Source organism: Leuresthes tenuis, unplaced genomic scaffold (genome assembly GCF_036924035.1).
Source record: "Leuresthes tenuis unplaced genomic scaffold, fLeuTen1.0.hap1 SCAF_18, whole genome shotgun sequence".
Lineage (NCBI taxonomy): Eukaryota > Metazoa > Chordata > Actinopteri > Atheriniformes > Atherinopsidae > Leuresthes > Leuresthes tenuis.
The window spans coordinates 16506382-16526885 of record NW_027325372.1 but is presented as its reverse complement, the minus strand read 5'-3'; the positions used below and the strand labels follow the sequence as shown (position 1 = coordinate 16526885).

The window sequence follows — 20504 nt, the reverse complement described above, 5'->3', positions numbered from 1 at the left end:
CCATCCTCAAATCCCACACAAAGCTCTCAGTAAGAGTGTCTCTCTGAAATTGTGTCAGTGGGGCCTGAGCTAGAAGGCCATTTTGCAAAGGTTACCTGGAAAAGAAAGATGCATTAAACATTTACCTGAATAAAACATGTTTACATTTGTCACCAAACTGTATAATTTGCTGTATTCTGTTGGTTCCTTTATCTTTTGATAGCACAAGTTAAATCAAATGTTACAAGATGGGTCAACATTTAATTTGTCATTAGGGCCAGAGTTTAGTTTTATCCACAGCCTTATAAGAATTTACTTTTTACACTCCCATCAGCCTCGAATCTTTACTTATTGTCGAACATAATGATGCTGACTAGTTAAATGACATAAACTTCTTGTAAAACATGGACATTCACACATTCAATCAAAACAGACCTATTTCAACTTTACCAAGCTTTATTGTTTATTTCACTCTATATTACTGATTGAACATTATGTTATAGTCACAAAGATAAACCAGTCATTGATACAGTACACTTAGTTTACTGTGAGTTATGAGTCAAGTGAGATGTCAGTAAGTTTTCTCTTCCATTTCCACTCTTCCTTCTCCTCTCTTCACTTTCAAAGTATATAAATATCATATACAATAAGACTTTTTTTGCCAACAACATTAGTTAACCCATACTGGCCATTAGATTTTATGCAGGTTTGAGGCAAGTCTGTATGAGCTTAATTTTTTTTCGAAAGGGAAACCATGCCCATCATCTGTATTACATCTATGATACCAAACTAAGACAAACAGACTTTCTAAACATTAGCATGTCAACATGATCATTTTGAGCATGTATTAGTGTTTCAAGAATGATGGAGTTAGCGTTTAGCTCAAGGCACACCTGTGCTACAATACAGCGTCAAGCTAGTATTGCTCCAGATTGATCGATCATTTAAAATTTTACATAAGCACTAAACCCACATTATTATTATTCCTTAACGCTTAGGGTTTGTGCAACAAGCATGTTCTATCACCGTTGAAATATGACTTTTACATTTTACGTTGCATTATATATGTCCAATGTGCTAACAATTGTCTTTTCTCCAGGCTAACGTTAATTTTCATTTAATGCTATTTTGCCTGCCCCTGACAAAAGTAGTGTTCAGTACGGTATCTTCTCTTCACCTACGGATGTAAACATCAAATTCAATGCCAGCTAAATGCTTCACCTGCTGATTTTCAGTCACATATTTCCATGCAGGCAGAGTACACTTCACCCGCTCCTCTAAATTGAATAACAATTTTGACTCTTGAGAGTGGGTTTAACTTGTAATAATCTAAATTAGAGTCTGTCCTATGGCATGATCAGCTGTGAGTCATGCTAAAAGTACCAAGACACTTTCTGTATCTACTCACTCACTCGCTATAAACCAACATGGGCATCTGTGTCAGCTGTGGTTCATGTTAATTACAGCGTTCAATTAATAGCAACTCCCAACTATACTCTGGCTTCAACAAGCTTTTGACAAAGTATTCACTTAGAAGGACACTGGCACCACCATCAGTACAGACTCAGCAGGCAAATTCTGTCCTGACTCAAAGGTCACTGAGCATGATTATTATTGCAAATTTATAGGGGGGGGGTTAGGATCTTGTCTGTTCCATCAAACTTCTAAATGGGGGACTCTGCATCACTAATTATGTTCTGCCTTGTTAAACCACCTAATTAGCGAGAATCCTCTCCTGATCATCAAGTCTAATGGACTGTCCAAAACGATTGACAAAAGGGGTTTCACCAGAGGAAGTCTGGGCCAAGTCTTCCAATTTTAGACTCAATTAGTTATGTGCGGTTTTACAGTGTGAAACGAAGGAAATGACAGAAGCTTTATGAGTGAGGAGAGGTAAGCTATTGACAGGGAAAAACAGAGAAAGAAATGCAGGGGTCTGCAAAGCCTGCAAATTACAGGTTGGTATGAAGTTTAATTTTGTGAGAGCCTGGGGTACTGTATGATGAAGAGCTACAGCAGTGATTAAAGCTTTGGATTTTTCAAGTGATTTTCTCTTTTCAGTTACATGGTGTGAATAGATTATCACTGTTTAGAAGTGCCGTGTATGAGCATGAACACGAGTGTGCTTTGACCTCAACAAAAAATTTTAAACACTCTCAAATTACTCTCAAAATTGCATAAGTTGACACTACTCTGTATCCAAAAGAAAACTGTACAGCTGTAGCCTTGGTTGCCATGGTGTGTGTCAGTGGTTACTGTGGGAACTGTAGAGTGACTTTTTTTGTCGTTATGTAACTGCTTTGTTGCGGTTTCTTAGAGGCCTGCCTGAATCCATGCAATAAAGATGAGGAGGTCTTTCCATCCATCTCCACACTACCTCACCGATTTTTACCACACTCCATCTCCATTTTTCATCATTCCACCTCTCACAGCTCCATCTCACTTGCCATCAGCTTTTCACATCACCTCCTCACCCTCTGCCCCTAACACCCCGTCTGCCTCGGTATATTTCTCAGCATCCCCTTCTGTTCCCCTTACCTGTCCACATTCCCCTCATCTTTCACTCTTTCATCTGCTTTGTCATCTATTTCCTTCTGGTCCTGCTGGTTTCTGTTCCTCTACCTCTCTTTCACTCGTTTTATGTGTGTGTTGCTTCCCCATGCTTGATCACTCATCATAAGAATTGTTGCTGTGCCTTAAATATCCCTGGGGGCACTTCAAGAAGAGAGTGAGGCTGTCGAGGAGCTGGTGAATGTTTGAACCGGGTATTTGTCAAAGGGGAGCTCTTTGCACATCCCTTTCATGAGGTGTATGTAGAAGTGGGATGAGTGGATCTGAAGTCAGAAAAAGCAACAAGTACTCCAATTGATATGCTCTTGTAGATTGTTTGTTTATACCCCTAAATATGACCCATAACAGCGTCTTGAAAAGTAATCACTTACTACAGCAGACAAGCAGATATAATTGTTTAGTAAATTGTTGAAGAAGCCACAGAGTTCTAAGAGTAGGAATGAATGAAGGCGGATGGCGTGGTTACGCACAGCACTTTGGCCCATGGCTGGTGAGCCATCCATCTCCCCACAACTTATCAGGCTCAACTGATGGAGCGGACGTCTTCAAACTAGATGGTGATTGGTTGGTTGATCTCCAGTGCTAACCATGAGTCAAAGTGTTCTTGGGTAAGACACTGAACTTCACATTGACATCAATATGTTCATCAGTGTGTGACTGAAGTTCAACCATTTAAACATTATTTAAAGTTCAAATATTAATGCAAAGCGCTGAATGGGTGAACGAGAAAACCGTGTAAAGCATGTGGTTAGAAATATGCTAAGTATGGACAACTAGCCATATAAACAGAACATAAGACGATGAAATTGTCATTTTCTATTTGGGTTTAGCCAACAACTTTGTTTGGTTAGGTTGAGAAATGAAAGCTACTTGATTACAATCCTGGTCAGGGCTACAATACACTCTTTTTATAATGTGACCGTACTACATTAGTATCTAAGAAGAGGCTATAAAACTATAGATGTATATAAAATGTTGAACAAACTTTGTTGATCAATGTGCAAATGAAATTATCAAATGTATTAGAATTTAATGTTGATTTGAATATGGAATATTTCATAATAATAGTAATAATAGTAATTTTCACAAATTTGCAGTGTGTAACACATAAACAGTACACATGTTTAAAGTTAATCACATGGTTCCTATTTTCTTTTAGCATGCAATTAATTTAATTTAAGAAACAGTTTCAGTTACAAATATTGATTATAGCAAAATACTGATATAATACAGTTTCTTGTCAGCAATATATATAGTGGATATCACAAGCTTATAAAAAATAGACGTATGCACTGTTTGTCTGTTTGAAACCGGCATATCTGGGTCTAAGCAGTGTCTCCACAACAACATATAACAAACAAACATATAATATCAAACAATACCATCTGTTTAGAAGAGTGTAGAAAGGAAATATAATGCAACACTGTTTCCGCTGACCCAAGATGTTCATTTAGAACTGACTGGCTGAGAAAATATTCAAACAACTCTCCAAACTGAAACAATACACTCTGTGGTTTGTCGTTACCCACACAAGCATGCTCGTACAGTACCTGCTGTCTAAATGGTAAGGAGACCACAGCCATCAAAATGGTGAATGTTGCCAAAATGTTTAATATTTTCTTATCTGACACCTCTATGGTGCAGAGGTTTGCATGGCAGTGGGAGAAGAACACTATTTGTTTTATGCTTGGGAGTGGATTAATAAGCCTACATCAATCCATACTGTGTGCAATGAATACACTTGCTCACATATTTATTGAGGTATCAATATGGATCTAAGTTTGATAAATCCTCTGACCAATGAAATTTAGCATCCATGCTGCTTCCTTGCTGTGAACACAATTGTGGTTTTATTTGCTTAATAAAAAGCAACAATAAAATGTAAAAAATTGTTTTATAAATATGTATTTTAACTGTTTAACTAAACATATCATTCTAAATTCCTGATCAGTTGCTAATTTCATAATTAGACTTGAAAATGTGTTCATTATATTGATGTCTTTCACATATTTTCCAAATCATTTGTCCAAAACATGCGTATTACAATTAAGTTTTGCATAAGAAAGCTCTCTAACCCCCCCTTCTTTTCTCCCATCTTGTGCTCTTTTTCTTTCACTCCTCTCCTCTTCTACCCTCCTGCTCCCTTTCTTTGTCCCAGCCTTTCCTCCTCCCTCTCCTCTCCGTATACCTGTGGGGTTTCTCCAGCAGCTGTCATACAGTAGTGTGAGCACAAGTTCAGATGATCTATGAGCTTCTACATCAGAGCAATTAGCCAAGAGAAAATCAGAATGGAGGAGAAACAAGGAAATAAAGAAAGGGACAAGGGGGTAGTGGGAAAAGGATGTCATCTAAAATGGAAACAGAATTTTCTTGTTGCAGAGGTTCAGGGTTGTGAGCAAAGTTAAAAGTAAACAAAGTCATGTGCTGCTTTTGCAGAGATGGTGGGTGGGGAAGAAGGTGAATGCGGGCAAAGAGTGAAGGAAATAAATGGATCTGGGAAAAGGGGGGAAATCTGGTTTAAGTCCAAGGGTAGAAAGAGATGAAGAGTAATTGGGTGGAGAGATCCAAAATGGTTGGAGGGACATGAAGAACAGCTGGGGGGAAAGGAAGGAGAGAGTGAAGGTTGATAGGTGGAGCATTGAGCCTACACACTGAGTGATTGAGAAAGGTAGCTATTGAGAGGGAAAGAAGAGAGTAAAAGTAGAAAAATATAGAGATGTGGGGAGGTTAATGCTGGTGCAGTAGCAAAAGAGAGAGGGAAGGGAAAACGGAAAGTAGGACAGATAGGTAGAGGGGTGGGAGGAAAGACAGATGAGGAAATTTCATAGCAAGGACAAAATAAAAAATACTGGCTCAATTATTATTATTAAGCATCATTAAAATGCTTCTCTGTCACTTAGAAGTATTACAGTAGTAGATGGTGTTATGGCATTTCATAAAGTAATATGTGAGAAAACAAACATCAATTTTATTAGGGCGATTTTTGTAACAAGTCCTCTGAGATTTTTTTCATGTGAAATTCAACTAAGGCATAATTTTTGTATCTAAATATGCACAAATTTGTAAACACTGAAGAATAAAAGTACAAAAGACAGCACTATGAGTGCAGGTGAGGAAGAAGAGATAAAGTGGTCAAGCAAGACACAAGACAAGAATAAACATCAGGTTGGAACTTCTGGAGTGAGCACAGAGAACAGAATGATAGAGGGGTGCAGAGTTAGCTTCATTGTTGCTATCAGTAAGTAATAACTGTTTAGGGATTAAAAATGATGAAAAGAACACAATCTTTATCATCTCTCCGTCTACTCTGTGCAGCTTGTAAATCAGAGGAGACTGAAGCTGTAGTTTATTCCTATAATGAAACATGTTTATATACTTTATATATACATTACAACAACAGTGTGTTCATCCGTGCTATGTTCCTAATCAGAAATTGAAACAAAAGTTACAGCAGTTTCTTTTTTTTATCTCTTTCTTACAGATGATGCCTCAGTTAACCACCTTAGTTCCATTTCAGACTGACATGGAAATACGTTCTTTCCACGTTAAATGTCTGGTCAGTTTTTCTAAATTTTACACTAAAATCTTCGAAGTTTGCAGCCTTTCAAAATGTTCTCTGTTAACTTGTGATATATGGCATTGTAATTTACCTATGTAAAATGTGGATTATGTTGCACATAATTGTATTGGCTTCATGCATATGTCACATTCAGACCCTATAAAAACTATATATCCTATATAAACTACAGTATTTTATATATATATATACAAATATGCTGTTTCAATCTTGTTAATTGCTTTAAATGACCCTACCTTATTGCCTATCCCTCTAAAGCATAGCAAAAAAATTCACATTTATGGCTGTGCTTGTACAGGGTTCAGATGGGGGTTGTTTTTCTGACAGTTCCTGGGCTTGCAGACTTTCTGTAAGAAAGAAGAGAGAGAGAGAGGAGAAGAAAAAGAAAAAGTGTAATTTGAAAATGAACATGTAAGAAAGCATTTCTAAATGTATTACAGAAAGCTGAGTGTTTGATGTGTAGTCCTGCTTCTGAGCTCCAGCTAAAGAATATGATCTCTCTTTAACTGTATCGATAATATGATATATGATTTAATGTGATGATTTAACAGCCTGTGCAGTATCCAGTAGACAGTTTCCTTTTTTGAAAATTTCCTCTTTCCTCTTCACTATCCTGAAGTAGCAGAATAGCCTTTAATCTTCATAACCTTGGGGGAAAAAAGTTTGCTTTTATTATCTTGCCTCTTCCAACTGATCATGTTCAGCCTTAAAACCAATGGTAAAAGCATGGACAGACAAATACCAAGAATGAGTAATTACCATTTGCTCATGGGAGGGACATGCACGCCCATAGACAGGAGGCAGTCAGATAAAGGAAATAACAAACTTTATCATACAGAAGCAAAAACACTGCTGTGAAAAGCAAAATACAGCTGTAAACAAGGTTAGACAGAACAAGAACTGGATTTCTTTTTAAAAACAGCTATACACAACTACAAACAATAGCAAAGATTTGGCTCTGATCAAATGAAACCTGATAGTGAATGTGCTATTACTAATATAATGTGAGTCAGTGACAATCAGTGACTCTAACATAAGAAGAAACAAGGGCAGAAACCAAAACTTAGCAAAATACACAAGGACACAAGCTTTGCAAAATAAAACAGTAAGTAAAGTTTAACAAAAGAACAGTAAAACCTATAAGGGAAGTAAGGTCGACCAGACAAGGACAAGGAAAAAAAACGATATGTTGTTTATAGTCACACTTTATTATTTTGGTAAACACAATGTTGTGCAAAACCCTTGACCCACTCCTCATTTCTTCATATTTCACTTTCACCGGGTCAGATACCTCTCCAGTCTTCCAAAGTTTTCTTTGGACCTCATACACGTCCTCATACATGAACGTTTTCAGAGAATCATTTCTTCTTCTTTTTTCTTAAGCCACTTAACCCTGGGCAAGGATTTTAGACTCTTAAAAAGAAAGCTCATACATGTTATTTTTCCCATTTCTTAAATTGCATCTACAAACAATTGCTAAAGTAAAAATATATATATATATTACAAATACATATCTGCCAGTTTTGAAATAGTACCATGTATTGTAGTGTAATGGTATTGTTGCACCAGCAAAGTGAATAATTTCAAAAACAGCTATTCGACAAAAATTTGGCAAATCTCAGCATGGTGTACAGTGTGTACTTAATATATCTGAGGAAGCTGGACAAGCGGACAAAAGAAGTGTCATGGCTATAAAACTTTCTACAGCAGATGAACCGTTTCTGAAAGTAATTTAAGAAAATAAAGAAATAATAAGAAAAAGAATCCAGCAAAAACTGTCAAAGGACCTGAAAGTTGCATCTGGCCCTTCACTTGATCCATCTGTTCTTCATATAATTAGAAATGGTGTCCATAGAAGGGTGGCTGTCAAAAAGCCATTCTTAAGGAAGGGAAACAGGGAGAAAAGGCTGAGGTATGCTAAATTTCACAAGGGGTTGACTGTAATTTAGTGGGAACAGGTCTAAGGGTGGGATAAATCCTCCCCAGAGGCCAGACTTAAACATTATTGAAACAGTGTGGGATCATCTTGACAGACAATGGAACAAAAGGCAGCTGACATCCAAAGTAGAGCTTTGAGATGTCTTTCAAGAAGCCTGGAAAACTATTCCTTAAGACTACTTAAAGAAACACTATGTAGGTGAAGGGACCTACAGTATCACACTGTGATAAAGTTGACATTAAATCCAATGGTTTGCCTTAAACATATTTTTTTGTTTAACATATCAGTTCTTATTTTTTTTTTCAGTTATACCTAAATATACTGGATTGTGCTCATATGCCAAACATTAAAAGAATTATAATAGCGATCAATCAATTCTACCACTAATTCCCAATATAGACATAGACATGTGCAGTCCTATCTGCACCAGGAAACAAATGATATGTTACCTATCATTACCTTGTCTCCACCACCTTACAAGATGCACACTCAGACTGAATACAGACTATCTGTCCATTCCCTGTAATCTGAGGTCAAACCCAATAAAGTGTGTGTTTCACTGTAAGCATGAGTTTTCCGGCAACACCATCCTCTGTGCTCCAGGACCTATTACCAGACAACATGTAGGTCTTTGCTTGACTTTCTGAGACTTCAGTAATGCTGAGAATCTTTCTCTTGTCTCCCCTGAGCCTAAGGGACCTCCCTCACACCTGACAGACATGACTGGATAGCACTGTCATAGAATCACTGCCGTCTGTGCTGACCAGGAATCTAAGCACTTTGCCGAATACATTTGATTATATTTTCTTACTCTTCTTGACATAACTAAAATAAGATCAGATTAGTTAAGGATAACAAACCTACAACTAAGTCAAACTTATCTCGTATCTACCTATAGGAGAAATTAGAGGTAGTAGATACAGCTTTCTAGTGCAGTTACCTTCATTTTTAACTTCACTAAAAATAGGTGGAATTACCTGGCCAACGTAAACAACATGTGAATAGATTAGAACAGAAGTTCAACAGAGAAAGCCAAAGCCAAAGCCAGAAATCAACTTTCAAGATGAGCGGTTGACATTTTACGACCAGACGCAGTAATTATTTGTACATGGCAAATATATAGACATAAAGCAAATTGCAGTTCTGACCATTTCTGCATCCTGCAGCCGTCAAATACCACAAAATCATGCGTTCCCTCAAAATGTCAACATTGACAATATGACATTATGACATTGACATTTTAGCCCCTTTTTATGAAACATTTATACAGATTTATGAAAGTCCTATGAGGTCAAATACACAATGTGAAGGGGAATTGATGAGGACTTGGGAGAAGACAACTGCGTGAATCCAACCTCGGTTAGCTCCACAGTGGATGAAGTGTGATGAAGCTACACTGTTCCAAAGATGAACTACAAAATTGCATCATAATTCATGATAATGAATAGTCATTGTTTCAATCCACTGTTAAGTAATAAATGTTCATCACAATCTAATATTCATCAACATGAATTGCAATCAGTTTAAATGTATGAAAGTAACCATCAATGTAAGATTGGTATGATATGAACTGTTATAAAGGTGCATCACTTTGAGGATTTCCCCTGCCAGGAAATATAGAGCGACACATCTACTTTCCCTTCATTAAGGTTCATAAATAAATGGTCCAGTGTATCTTAGCATCTGTATCTTACAATAAAACAAACACAAGCGGAAGCACTGAAGTTGCATCAGCGTCTTTTATGGCCGCCAAGAAGATGATCCCAGGTCATTTCTCTCAGTTAAGTTTCTTTTTTAGGAAAAAACTGTTCAACCACAACTAAAAAAGGTTTTTCAAAAAAGAAAGCGTTGCTTTCATATTGCTTCCTAGATTTAATTGAGTGTGACAAATGAACAAAAAAAATAAACATGAGAGTGTTGTCCCTGAAGAATAAATAAATTGTGATTTAATTTTTTAATTTTTTTCATCTAATGCGGTGTGATAGCCACTATGGTGCAATCTCTTTTATGTTGGTTCAATTGGAGAATATCGACAGTAACTCACTTGTTGTGCTTGGTTTTAAAGTATGACGACACCTATAACTCCTATTAGTGATGTGACAGTGCTTGTGATGCAGAAACTAAAATAAAATAGGCAGTTTGTTCCATACTCCACCTCTTGCTTGTTTTTATGAAAAATGGCTGCATAGAGCTTTGAGTTAGATGCCAACAAAAATGTAACCTTACTATGTTGAAGGTGCACCAAATCTGCTACTAAAAAGCCTCAACAGAGCAAAACTGAGAAAAAGAAACGACATAGATCGGCAGGTTTATTAAACATAGAGACGTGGACATGCGAGAGCACTAAAGATAGAATAATGTTGTGTTGCTTTTGGTCGTTGAAATCAAACCTAATGATTTTGGCCAGCATTCAGCTCCAGTAAACCTAACTAACGTGCTCGAATGCAGAGATCTACTAAAATTATGTTCACAAGTGTTTGTTGTTGCTGGGGTTACAAATCTTAGCAGTTATTTAGCTGAGTATGCAGTAAAAATTATTCTAATAATCTTACAACTTTAACAGAAAACCAGGTCCCTCCTTCATTTACAGTCGTTTCAGGGAATAGGGAATCGTGACATGAATCAAAACTTCTAGTGCTGAGAGTATGCACAAGCAAATGTTTATTGCTGAATGAGGTTATAAAAACATTGACTAAAACATGCTACTCAGTTCTCTTGAGAAACAACTACAAGATTTTTGCTCTCTGCTGTAGTATTGTCAGTTCTAATCTAAGGTGGTTCCTTTCAACAAAGCTTGACATGTAACATAAAGCAATTAAACATCCAGGTTGCTGGGAAAAGGAGTTATTGGCGTAGAAAATTGATTTTTGTACCGTAACTGAAACAAGTCACTTTGCAGGATGTCTAAAGCAGTGATTAAAAACAAGCTTATGTCACTTTGTGTGAGTGAATGTTCAGCAATGTATATGCAACTCATTTATTTACTGTAATTGTACAGAATATCTCAAAATGTAGGTTTGTTTCGTGCAATTTCTCAGTGTCAGATATTCTTGTGTGCTTACATGACTCATTGGCTTTGGATGGCTGTTTGACCGCTTATCGAATAACAGCAGGGCAAACTCAAGTGCACACACACATAAAAACACCTTACTGAATCTGTCAAACCACCATTGTCCACCTTTGAGTATAATGGGTATTGTACTGGAAACATTAGCAGTCTATCAGCACAGCTCAACAGGATTTTGCACAACACTGGCACTGTGAGAGTTTGTTTGTGTAGATGGGTGTGTAAGTTTGAGTGCCATAATAGATGGATTCAGACATAAACAGCTGGTCTGCTTCGACTGAGTATTTAGAGCTTGATGCAAATAGGCTAATTAATTGTGATAGATGCCAGCACTTCAGTTCCTCCCCCATTTATCAATGCTTTTCTTTACCAGAATTTCTCCAAAATGCACAGTCTCACACTCACGCAACTCTCTCAAACAGCATTCTGAATTCAGTGTTGGTTTCTTGATGTTTGGGAATGAGTTTCAAGAGTAGGAGTCTTTTGCTCTTCAGTGTGCAGATAAATCAGTCGCTTATCGAGATAAGTGACCTTCATTCAGTCTTCCTACACAGGCCTTCATCTGCCTGAGCTGAAGATCCGATCAGCCTTTGTATCGCTGAGGTTAAAGTCACATCATCGTCCCAGTGGCTACGGAGAGCAGTTCATTGAAACAACTAGAGAGGCACTACTTGACTTGTTGAATAGGCTTCTATTTTCATTTTGAGAAGTTTCAAAAGCTGCCGTTGGTGTTAGCTGAGAGGTTAAAGCAGTGGTCCCATAGCCATGAGTGTTGGAGCACAATTTCAAAAGATGAGCTGGCTAAATTGCTCAGCTTCCACGATGCTGGTAAATATTACTATATCAGCTGACAATGTGACATGTGGAGGTGTTTAATGGTGTTTAAATGTATCACGATCTTCATATCGACGCTTAGTTTAATGGAGCATGGCTTCTTCTTTTAGATGTGTTTGGTTGTCCAGCTTTAAACTTAAGTCTTTTAGCTCATCAGCCTTGATTTTAGTCATAAAAGGGTCATTATTTACAATCTTATAAAAACCCACAAAAAACTGCCGAAGCTGAGACATAAAGACACCAAAGAAATGCTAAAACCTGCAGTTCCTCAAATGGACGTTTAGACCTGGCTCCAAAAGTGAGTCAGTTAGGTCGCCATGTTGAAATGCCAGCCTTATCAATAAAAAGAAAACAACATTTTTTACAGCCCTACCAAAAAACTGTTTTTGGTCTTTTGTGCTGATGTGTTCCTTCATGATAACTTAAAGGGGAAGAATTTTTATCCAAGTCTCCCATTAAGATTATATGGAGACTTGAAGTTGAGCATTATTATTTTCTATGCATTGCAAGATCCATCCTCTGCAAGTCATTGCTTTCTGCAAAAGGCCCAAGATGGCCCTGGCTAAATGAAATGGCAATCCACAAACCAACCAGTAATGTCATGGCAGCTGCCTCCATCTTTTATAATCAGTCTTTGGTGAACATCATAGTGGGTGGAGTCTGCTCTAGTTAAATGAGATACTGTACAGAGTGAAAACTGTCCATATAGACTCAGGCTTTACACTGATGCCAAGCTCTCCTCTTTAGTCTGTAGGACTTGGGCTTTCCAAAAGTTTCCAGTTTTGCACGTTGCTTCAGTCCAGAGAAGACAGCAGCTCTTCTGGATCATTTTCATGTATTGGTTCTTCTTTGGATGATAGAGCTTTAACCTGCCTTTATGGGTGGCACAGTGAACTGGGTTCACAGACAGTGATTTATCAAAGTGTTCCTGAGTCCTTGCAGTGATCTTTTCCAGCCTGTTGTTGCCCTCATCTTAACTTTTTGTTGCTTCCATCAGATTCAAGAAGAAATAATATCTTTTATTAACTCAGCGTGATGTTTGTCTTGTGGTCTTCAGGATGTATTAGGGCATTTTAATTATCACTTCTTATTTCATATAAATTATTCCTATGTTTTTGTCAGATGTCCATTTAGTGTGTTGACATGTTGACAGATTAATGTTGACTATTTGGCCAGGACACTCTCACAAAAGAGATCTTTAATCTCAGTGAGACTTATTCTTGCTTAATTAAAGATAATGACAATAATAATAACATTATTAACAATGACATGTTTTTTATATGATTATATAGTTTGATAATTAAGATAATTATATAGTTACAGCTTGTGTAGGTCGATACAGTGCAATCAAAAAAGATTCCCGGTGCACAGTTATACTGTTGTCATACTGTTTTATGTCAGCGTTATGCAGAGAGATGTCATTTACAACATGCTCTCAGTCATGGGCCATGTGCTGTCATTTACTTCAGATTTGGCGTGTATGCATCCTGCCTTGATTTGTCTATGCAGCACATAAATGCAAAGTACCACTGCATTCAGAAAGTGTCCAAAATACATCAGCAGCTGTCTAGACGTACCCATTATCGAGTCCTATATATAGTGAGAATGTGAACAATTCTAACACATTTGTTTGTACCTTAGCCTCTTGAGGCAGAAATGGATATTACGATAACAAACACTTCTTTCCCTCCACATTTATTTTTTCCTGCATGCAGTTGGAAGACTTTCAAAACAGACATACTCGAAATGAAGCTAAGCTGAGCTAAATTCTATCGTTTTTCAATAATGAAATGAAACAGATCCCAACCATGAGCATGATGTCATCCCCTCATCTCTCTTTTGTCTTGCTTCTTTCTCCTCTTTTTCCCTGCAGACAGCAACTTCATCCTGGCCAATGCACAGGTGTCGAAGGGATTTCCCATTGTGTACTGCTCTGATGGCTTCTGTGAGCTCACAGGCTTCTCTCGGGCGGAGGTCATGCAGAAGAGCTGTGCCTGTAAGTTCCTATATGGGCCAGAGACCAGTGAAAGCATCATCCTCAGCATTGATGAGGCCTTGGAGGAGCGCAAAGAGTTTAAAGATGAGATCATGTTCTACACAAAGACAGGTAAAAAAGGCAAAAGCTTATTTTACTAGTTGTGTGCAATAGTTTCTTATTGTTTCATTTCTTTACATTTTAGCTTCATTTAAGAAAAAAATTTCATCTATAGTTGCTTGACTGTGCAACACAGTCTTCCTCTACACTCAAGTTGGAAATGGTACTAAGGCCAGAGGACATATCAGAAATATATTAGAGAATGTGCAGAGAGCCTAGATATCATGTGGGACTTAATCTTCTGTATTGTCATTAATGTGTTCTCTGTGGCTATTTCTGTGAAACCTCCATTTAGATTGCCATATGGACTAATGGATAGATAAAATAATGATGAGAAGTAAAGACATAAAACTACTTTTATTGATCCATGCTCATTAAACAGTGATTAAACAAAGCCATTAATGAAAAATGTCCTCCACTTATTATTTAACTCCCAGACACATTAAACTTTAATAGCTATCCACTAGTGGCTGCTTATCCATGTCTCTATCAGTTACATTAAATCCAATATCTAGCTGTGGTGTGGTATGGTTTTGGTGTGTGCTTTACTGATTAGACAGCTGGGTACTGAACAAAATTAAAAGATAATGAACACATCAAGGCATCAGTGGATTCCTTTTCTGCTCTGATATAATTTGGTGCTATATGATGTTTAGTTCAAAGTTTTCTTTTAGTTTCGTAGCAGTAGGTCCTGATGTGTGTATCAGCAAGTTTTCAGTGTGAGAAGTTGTCTCTCTTTTAATCTAGCTAGATCATCACGGTAATTTAGGCTGAACGCATATCTTGCTCCATAACAGCTTGTGTTCAGCTTCAGATTCGTCTGAAACAAAGTCTGAACAAAGCTACAGACTTGAACTGATTCTTGTTCCGATTATATACCAGATAGAAAACTCGGACTGAAGCAACATTTTACGGTTGGCAGCCAGAATATTGAAAGTGTACTTCTGACATAAACTGACAGAAAATATATTATTCAGATGTAATTTCAAAGTCTGTCAGTTTACCACATTTAGATTAAATAGTGGCATTTTAATTGCAATACAGTTTTCAATTCAATTCAGTGACATATTTTCAGACATATTTTCAATATTGAATCTATAAAATATGCAACACACCATGAATTTTAATCTCAACAAAAAATTACGCCTTTTGACCATAAGTCAGAGTTGAATTAAAAACACATGATGTAGATTTGCAGCTGGGGGGAAATATGCAAACCTGCTGTCTCACCAAAGATACTGCAATTATAGTAAAACAACATAGGCTGCGTTACCATGGGAACCATGCATTAGTTGGTGAATCAGAATGGATTATACGTTTTTATGTTTGGTCCCTATTAGTGAACAAATGCTTTTTAAGTTTACAGCTGACATTTGATCCAACACGCACCAATGACTTATGTATTGTACGTTGTTATTATGAGGCAGAAGTTAAAAATTTAGGAGCTGTCCTGTATGTGTAGCTGTCATAACAAAAAGGTAATAGGTCCTCCACTGTCGTCATTGCAGCAACTGTTTCTTTTTTCTGTCATGATTTCTGTATTTTTGTCACCTCTCCATTCATACAACCTGTTCCTCTTATGAAAGAAAGGATTGATTGGCATATTGTGTGGAGAGGAAGTGTAAAATGACGATTTCATGTGAGCACACAAAGAACCTGAAGATGGAAGCCCAGTTTAGCATCATAATGACTGTCGTAATAGCCGTTATCCCCGTGTGGGGTTTCGGCTTTGGCGAAGACAATGACAGTCTGGCTCTGTTGAACTTGCCTTGTAGTGTACCCCTTTCACTGTAAGCTTCTGTGACAAAATTTTAAAGTATGGAAATCTCTACATGTGCAACTGAGAAAATCTGTCTAATAAGCAATACAAATTGCCCCCTTTTTCCCCCCCTAAATTCATTCTTTCAGCTTGATATTATAGTCCTGTCAGCCCGTTTCTTTTTCAACACTGGGCTTTTTTGTTTTGTGTTGTTGAAGTCCGTTGGTGGTGAGTAATCTGTCTCGATAACATAATTTCCAACTGGTTCTGAAAAGTGGCAGTGGTTGCTGGGAGTTGTTAAAGGTTTTTTGCATTGATTAAACGAATATGCCACTTCAAGAGATGCTTCTGAATGTTGATTGCCCTTCAAAGCATTTTGGTGAACTCGATCACGTGGTCTGATGAAGAGCTCCAGAGCAGCTGTTAAACGCACCTTCTGGTAATGTTGTTTTGACAGCTGCTGTAAATATTGTTTATGACACCGTAGTCTCTCAGAAAAAGACAGTTACAGGTAGGATGATGCTGAATATGTATTTTTGCTTTGCTGCTTTTCTTTGAATTTTCTGTGACTGACTGATATAAATTCAGTTTGTATACACACAGCTCAGTTAATACTATCACAGATCTGACTCCCATACTTAATAACATGCCCCAGCATCAATTTCTCTTCTGTTCTCTTTCGCCTCCCTTTTCTTTCCTTACATTTCCCTCTGTTACTCCGATGCCGGCACTATTTTATTTTACTTCCAAATGTCTGAGTATCTTCCCATAGCTCTGTTGCTGCCAGGTTGTCTATATGTTTCTTACTACACTTGCCTCCATCCCTGCGTCAGCCCTTTTATTTCATCATCCTTCTCTTTCCGTCTGTCACAGCAGAGTCCTGAAAGTAAACGAAGCTGATTGACTCAGTTTGTCCTCCGTCTGTCTGCCTGAAAAAAAGAACGCTGCATGCTCGCAATCAGGAATGTTCCTTCTCGCACAGTGTGCTTGATAGAGCCGCCTTGTCTCGCAGGCGTGCAAATACTCGCTCACACACATGCACACACACAAAGGCAGAGACAAAAACCCTGTGATTGAGTTATCACCAGGCAAGGAAGATTTAGTGAGGAGGAGTGATGGGAGGAAACTCCATGGGAAATCCCTTAATTCACTTCTGCAAACTGAATTGAAGAGGATGAAAAGCAGAGCCACATCTCCACTGTGAAGGTTTTCATCATGAGAGTGTTAATAGAATAAGACATTTTTAACACAAGTTTACCTTTTTGAGGAAAAATATTGGACGACAATATTAGTTGAACAATGAAATAAGAATATGGAGTTAATTATTCGAAGAGAAAATTATTCACATCATTGTTAATGGGTCTCAACAAAAATCGAATTAATCTGAAATACTCTACAATGTTCCATAAAGTTGAGAAAAACTGCAATGAGGGAAGACTTTGAGACTAGAATCCATGATGGTGATGGTCACCAAATGTATTTTATTCATAACTTTGATTGTTTTCTAACTCTAACCAAATTGAGTTATTGGACAAATCCAACTGGAAAGTGACAAAGTTTTCTTGTAATATGTTGTGTTTACATGTAACCAGGGCAATCAGCAAAACGGCAACCTTGAAGGTGACAGTCCTGTTATAAAAAATGTGCATTTTATTCTTAACAGCAATTGTTTCCCTACATTAACCAACTAATGTTATTGCCTAAACCCAACAAGGAAGCGACAGGTTGTTCCTGGGTGAACTTAATTCAGAAGTGAAAAGGCCATTGTCTTGTGTTCTATTTCACAGGAGATGGGACCTGAGATATGAGTTCATCTCTTGCCATTGTGCCCTGGGGAACAATGGCTCAGTCTATTTTAAGGCTCTGTTTCTCTCTAGTGACTTTATACTGTAGATATTCTCACTAATAAGTGAAGGAATCTATAGAGCTGTTGTTAGTGACACACACACACACACGCACACTATAGATCAATTCAGACACATACCAAAGATGGTGTTTGACAATGTTCTTGACAATGTTAATTTCTTCCTTTTCAGCTGTGTTGTTCTGGTGCCTGCTGGACATTGTTCCAATTAAGAACGAGAAGGGGGATGTGGTGCTCTTTCTGGCTTCATTTAAGGATATCACTGACACTAAAGCCAAATCCATTCATGAGGATAAGAAGGAAGGTAAGCATTTGTGTGTGTGTCAGTACTTTTGAATGAAAAACCAACACACATATATTAGAAGACAATAACCCCCAAAATAACAAATTTTTATCAAATATGTGGATTTTGGTGATTTGGGAAAGAAGAGTGTTTTATATATTTGTCTATATATCTGTCTGTTAAAATGCTCTGGCGACAAAACAATCACTTAACCTAGAATGTAGCACAATATTTGCTTGGGTGATTATATTCTTTAGTAGAGATTCAAAGAGCAATTAAAGGAAGGAAAGTTACAAACTTCAAGTCCCTTGGAGTCAAAATCCCTCAAGCATTACCTAAAGGGCAACACAGTGAAAGCCAAGGAGAGCCTGTAGAAAGTCAGTGGCTGTGCATGTAGGTGTCAGCAAAATGTGCCTAATTACTTTAATTACTGCGAATCAGGAGAAACAAGAGGACAGTTATTTTACCCATATCGTGATATGTGTTCTATAGAAAAAGAAAAGAGCTGATGCTGAATGTCCCTATAACTATGAAAGGTTTGACTCTGACAAGCTTGTTTGAAATAGGAATATGCCTGGTATGTGTCAGAAACATACACTTTTAATTATCAGTGCAGGCACAGAAGGCATTACTAAACAATGATTGTAAGCGCAAACAAAACTATTAGTCCTAAAATCTAAGATTTGAGCAACCAGGAAATACGGTGACAGATTGACATTACAGGTCAATTCAGACTGAGGAGATCACTAAGCAACAACATATCTTCAAGGGCTCCTTCTCAGCTTGCATTTACCCCACAGACAGAAACACTAATGTGATGTAACAACCAACTGGTAGCTGACAGATGAGTTAAAATTACAGTGCAATTCCTCTGTCACATATTGGCTATATAGGCTAGGTAAACCATGGGCTTCGTTGTTGGTCAACTAATCTGTGTTTTGTTTAGGTTTTTAGAAGCTAAAAATTAGCAGTTTTTAGTTGAGGCGGGCTTTGGTGCTGCATTCATTTGTTTAGCCAATCAGATACACTTTTGCTGTCTTGACCAATCACTATAATGTTACATAACAGAAGGCTCCACAAAGCGTCCAACTGAAACACTTATATAGGTCGTATGTTTATACTTTAATACAGCTCATAATGCTCAGAAAATATACTTTTTCATTTCCTGGTTGGGTTAATGCAATTAAACATTGCGTGGTTAGGGTTAGAAATCAGAAATCTTTCATGGCTTTGAGAGATGGATGCATATTCTTTTAAATGACAGTGTTGAAGGTTCCCTTGTGTTGTTAAAACTCCTTCTCTGAAGTAGGTCCTAAATAAGACACAATAAAAGGATAAATATAATCAGCTGCAGTTCATGCTGTGCAGACAAAAAAAAGGGAGGGGGGGGGGGGGGGTTGGGGGTTCCTCATCTTAGCTGGAGAAGCCATTCATGCACAGACACCTCAGCACATATTGTGGACATGGTGTGATTAAAAGGAAGACCCAGCCTCTAAAGTCAACAATCACTTTTCACCTGCTGATCTCCTTCTTTTCTTTGCTTTTTCCTTTTCTTTTCATAAAGTTCCACCTTTAGTAAAACTTGGTTGGTTCCCTGCTTACTGGTCTTCTATCTTTGGTTCACTGCTCCTCCATCACCTCTATTCTCATCTGTCCCAGATGTTTCTACAGTATCTGTCCATTTTCACCTCCTCAGTCTACCTTACATGCCTTTGCCCCCCACACACAACACTCCCCTCTCCCCACTGTTACTCCCCCTCAACTCTCACAAGAATTCCTTTAAAAGCGTTGGGAAATTCATTAGATCTAAAAATAAGCACGTCCCTGTCTTTGTGCTCCTGCTGTGTTGCGTCCCCAAAGGCTGCACCATGTTATTGATGGGCCATGTCTGTTCTCCTCGTCTGGGGTCTGTACACACACAGAACACACACGCTTTCCAAAGGACACTCAGAAGCAGTTATCACTTCTACTTTCAGCTTTGTTATTGTCTGTATACCCACCCACCCCCCTCCCAAACCAATCTGGCCTCAGTCCTTTCCTGTTGGCTCACAGCAGTGACAATGGAGTCCAGAACCCAGCCGCAATAAAGTACCTTCTATTTACCCAACTCCTGTCTAAACTCATCACTCCTGCACTACTTTATCTGCAGCCACAATACACTTAAAAACACACACACAGGGGCAGGCTTGCAACCATGCACACACCAATTCCCACCTGCAGAAAATTGGCCACAGGAAGTATACCGTGGTATACTGACTGTCTCTTGAAATTACACTTTCCGTTGGAGATAGTGCTAACACAAGAAGTCATTATCAGCAGTTACGTAAGGCTGGATTATCAAAGCAGGTAACAAATGCTCTTTCACAATACAAAGGTAAATTCATCGTGAATATCCTGCTGTTTTTTCCCATTCCTTGCTCTATTTGCATGTTTGAGCAAACTGCACAGTCTGCACAGAAATTATATATTCTAGCTGTTGCATATTCATGTTTTCCAATTCAGGACATAATGTTGTGTATCTCATCAAGCATAATGA

General features: G+C 37.9%; 1 protein-coding gene across 1 annotated transcript in view; it reads left to right on the top strand.

Moving 5' to 3' along the window:
* The window catches only part of kcnh8 (potassium voltage-gated channel, subfamily H (eag-related), member 8), a 52963-nt gene that overhangs the window by 5597 nt on the left and 26862 nt on the right, over nt 1-20504 (top strand). The window contains exons 2-3 of the mRNA XM_072370260.1: nt 13841-14074; nt 17858-17989. Coding sequence (XP_072226361.1) covers nt 13841-14074; nt 17858-17989 — 366 coding nt within the window. The remainder of the gene's footprint in view (nt 1-13840; nt 14075-17857; nt 17990-20504) is intronic.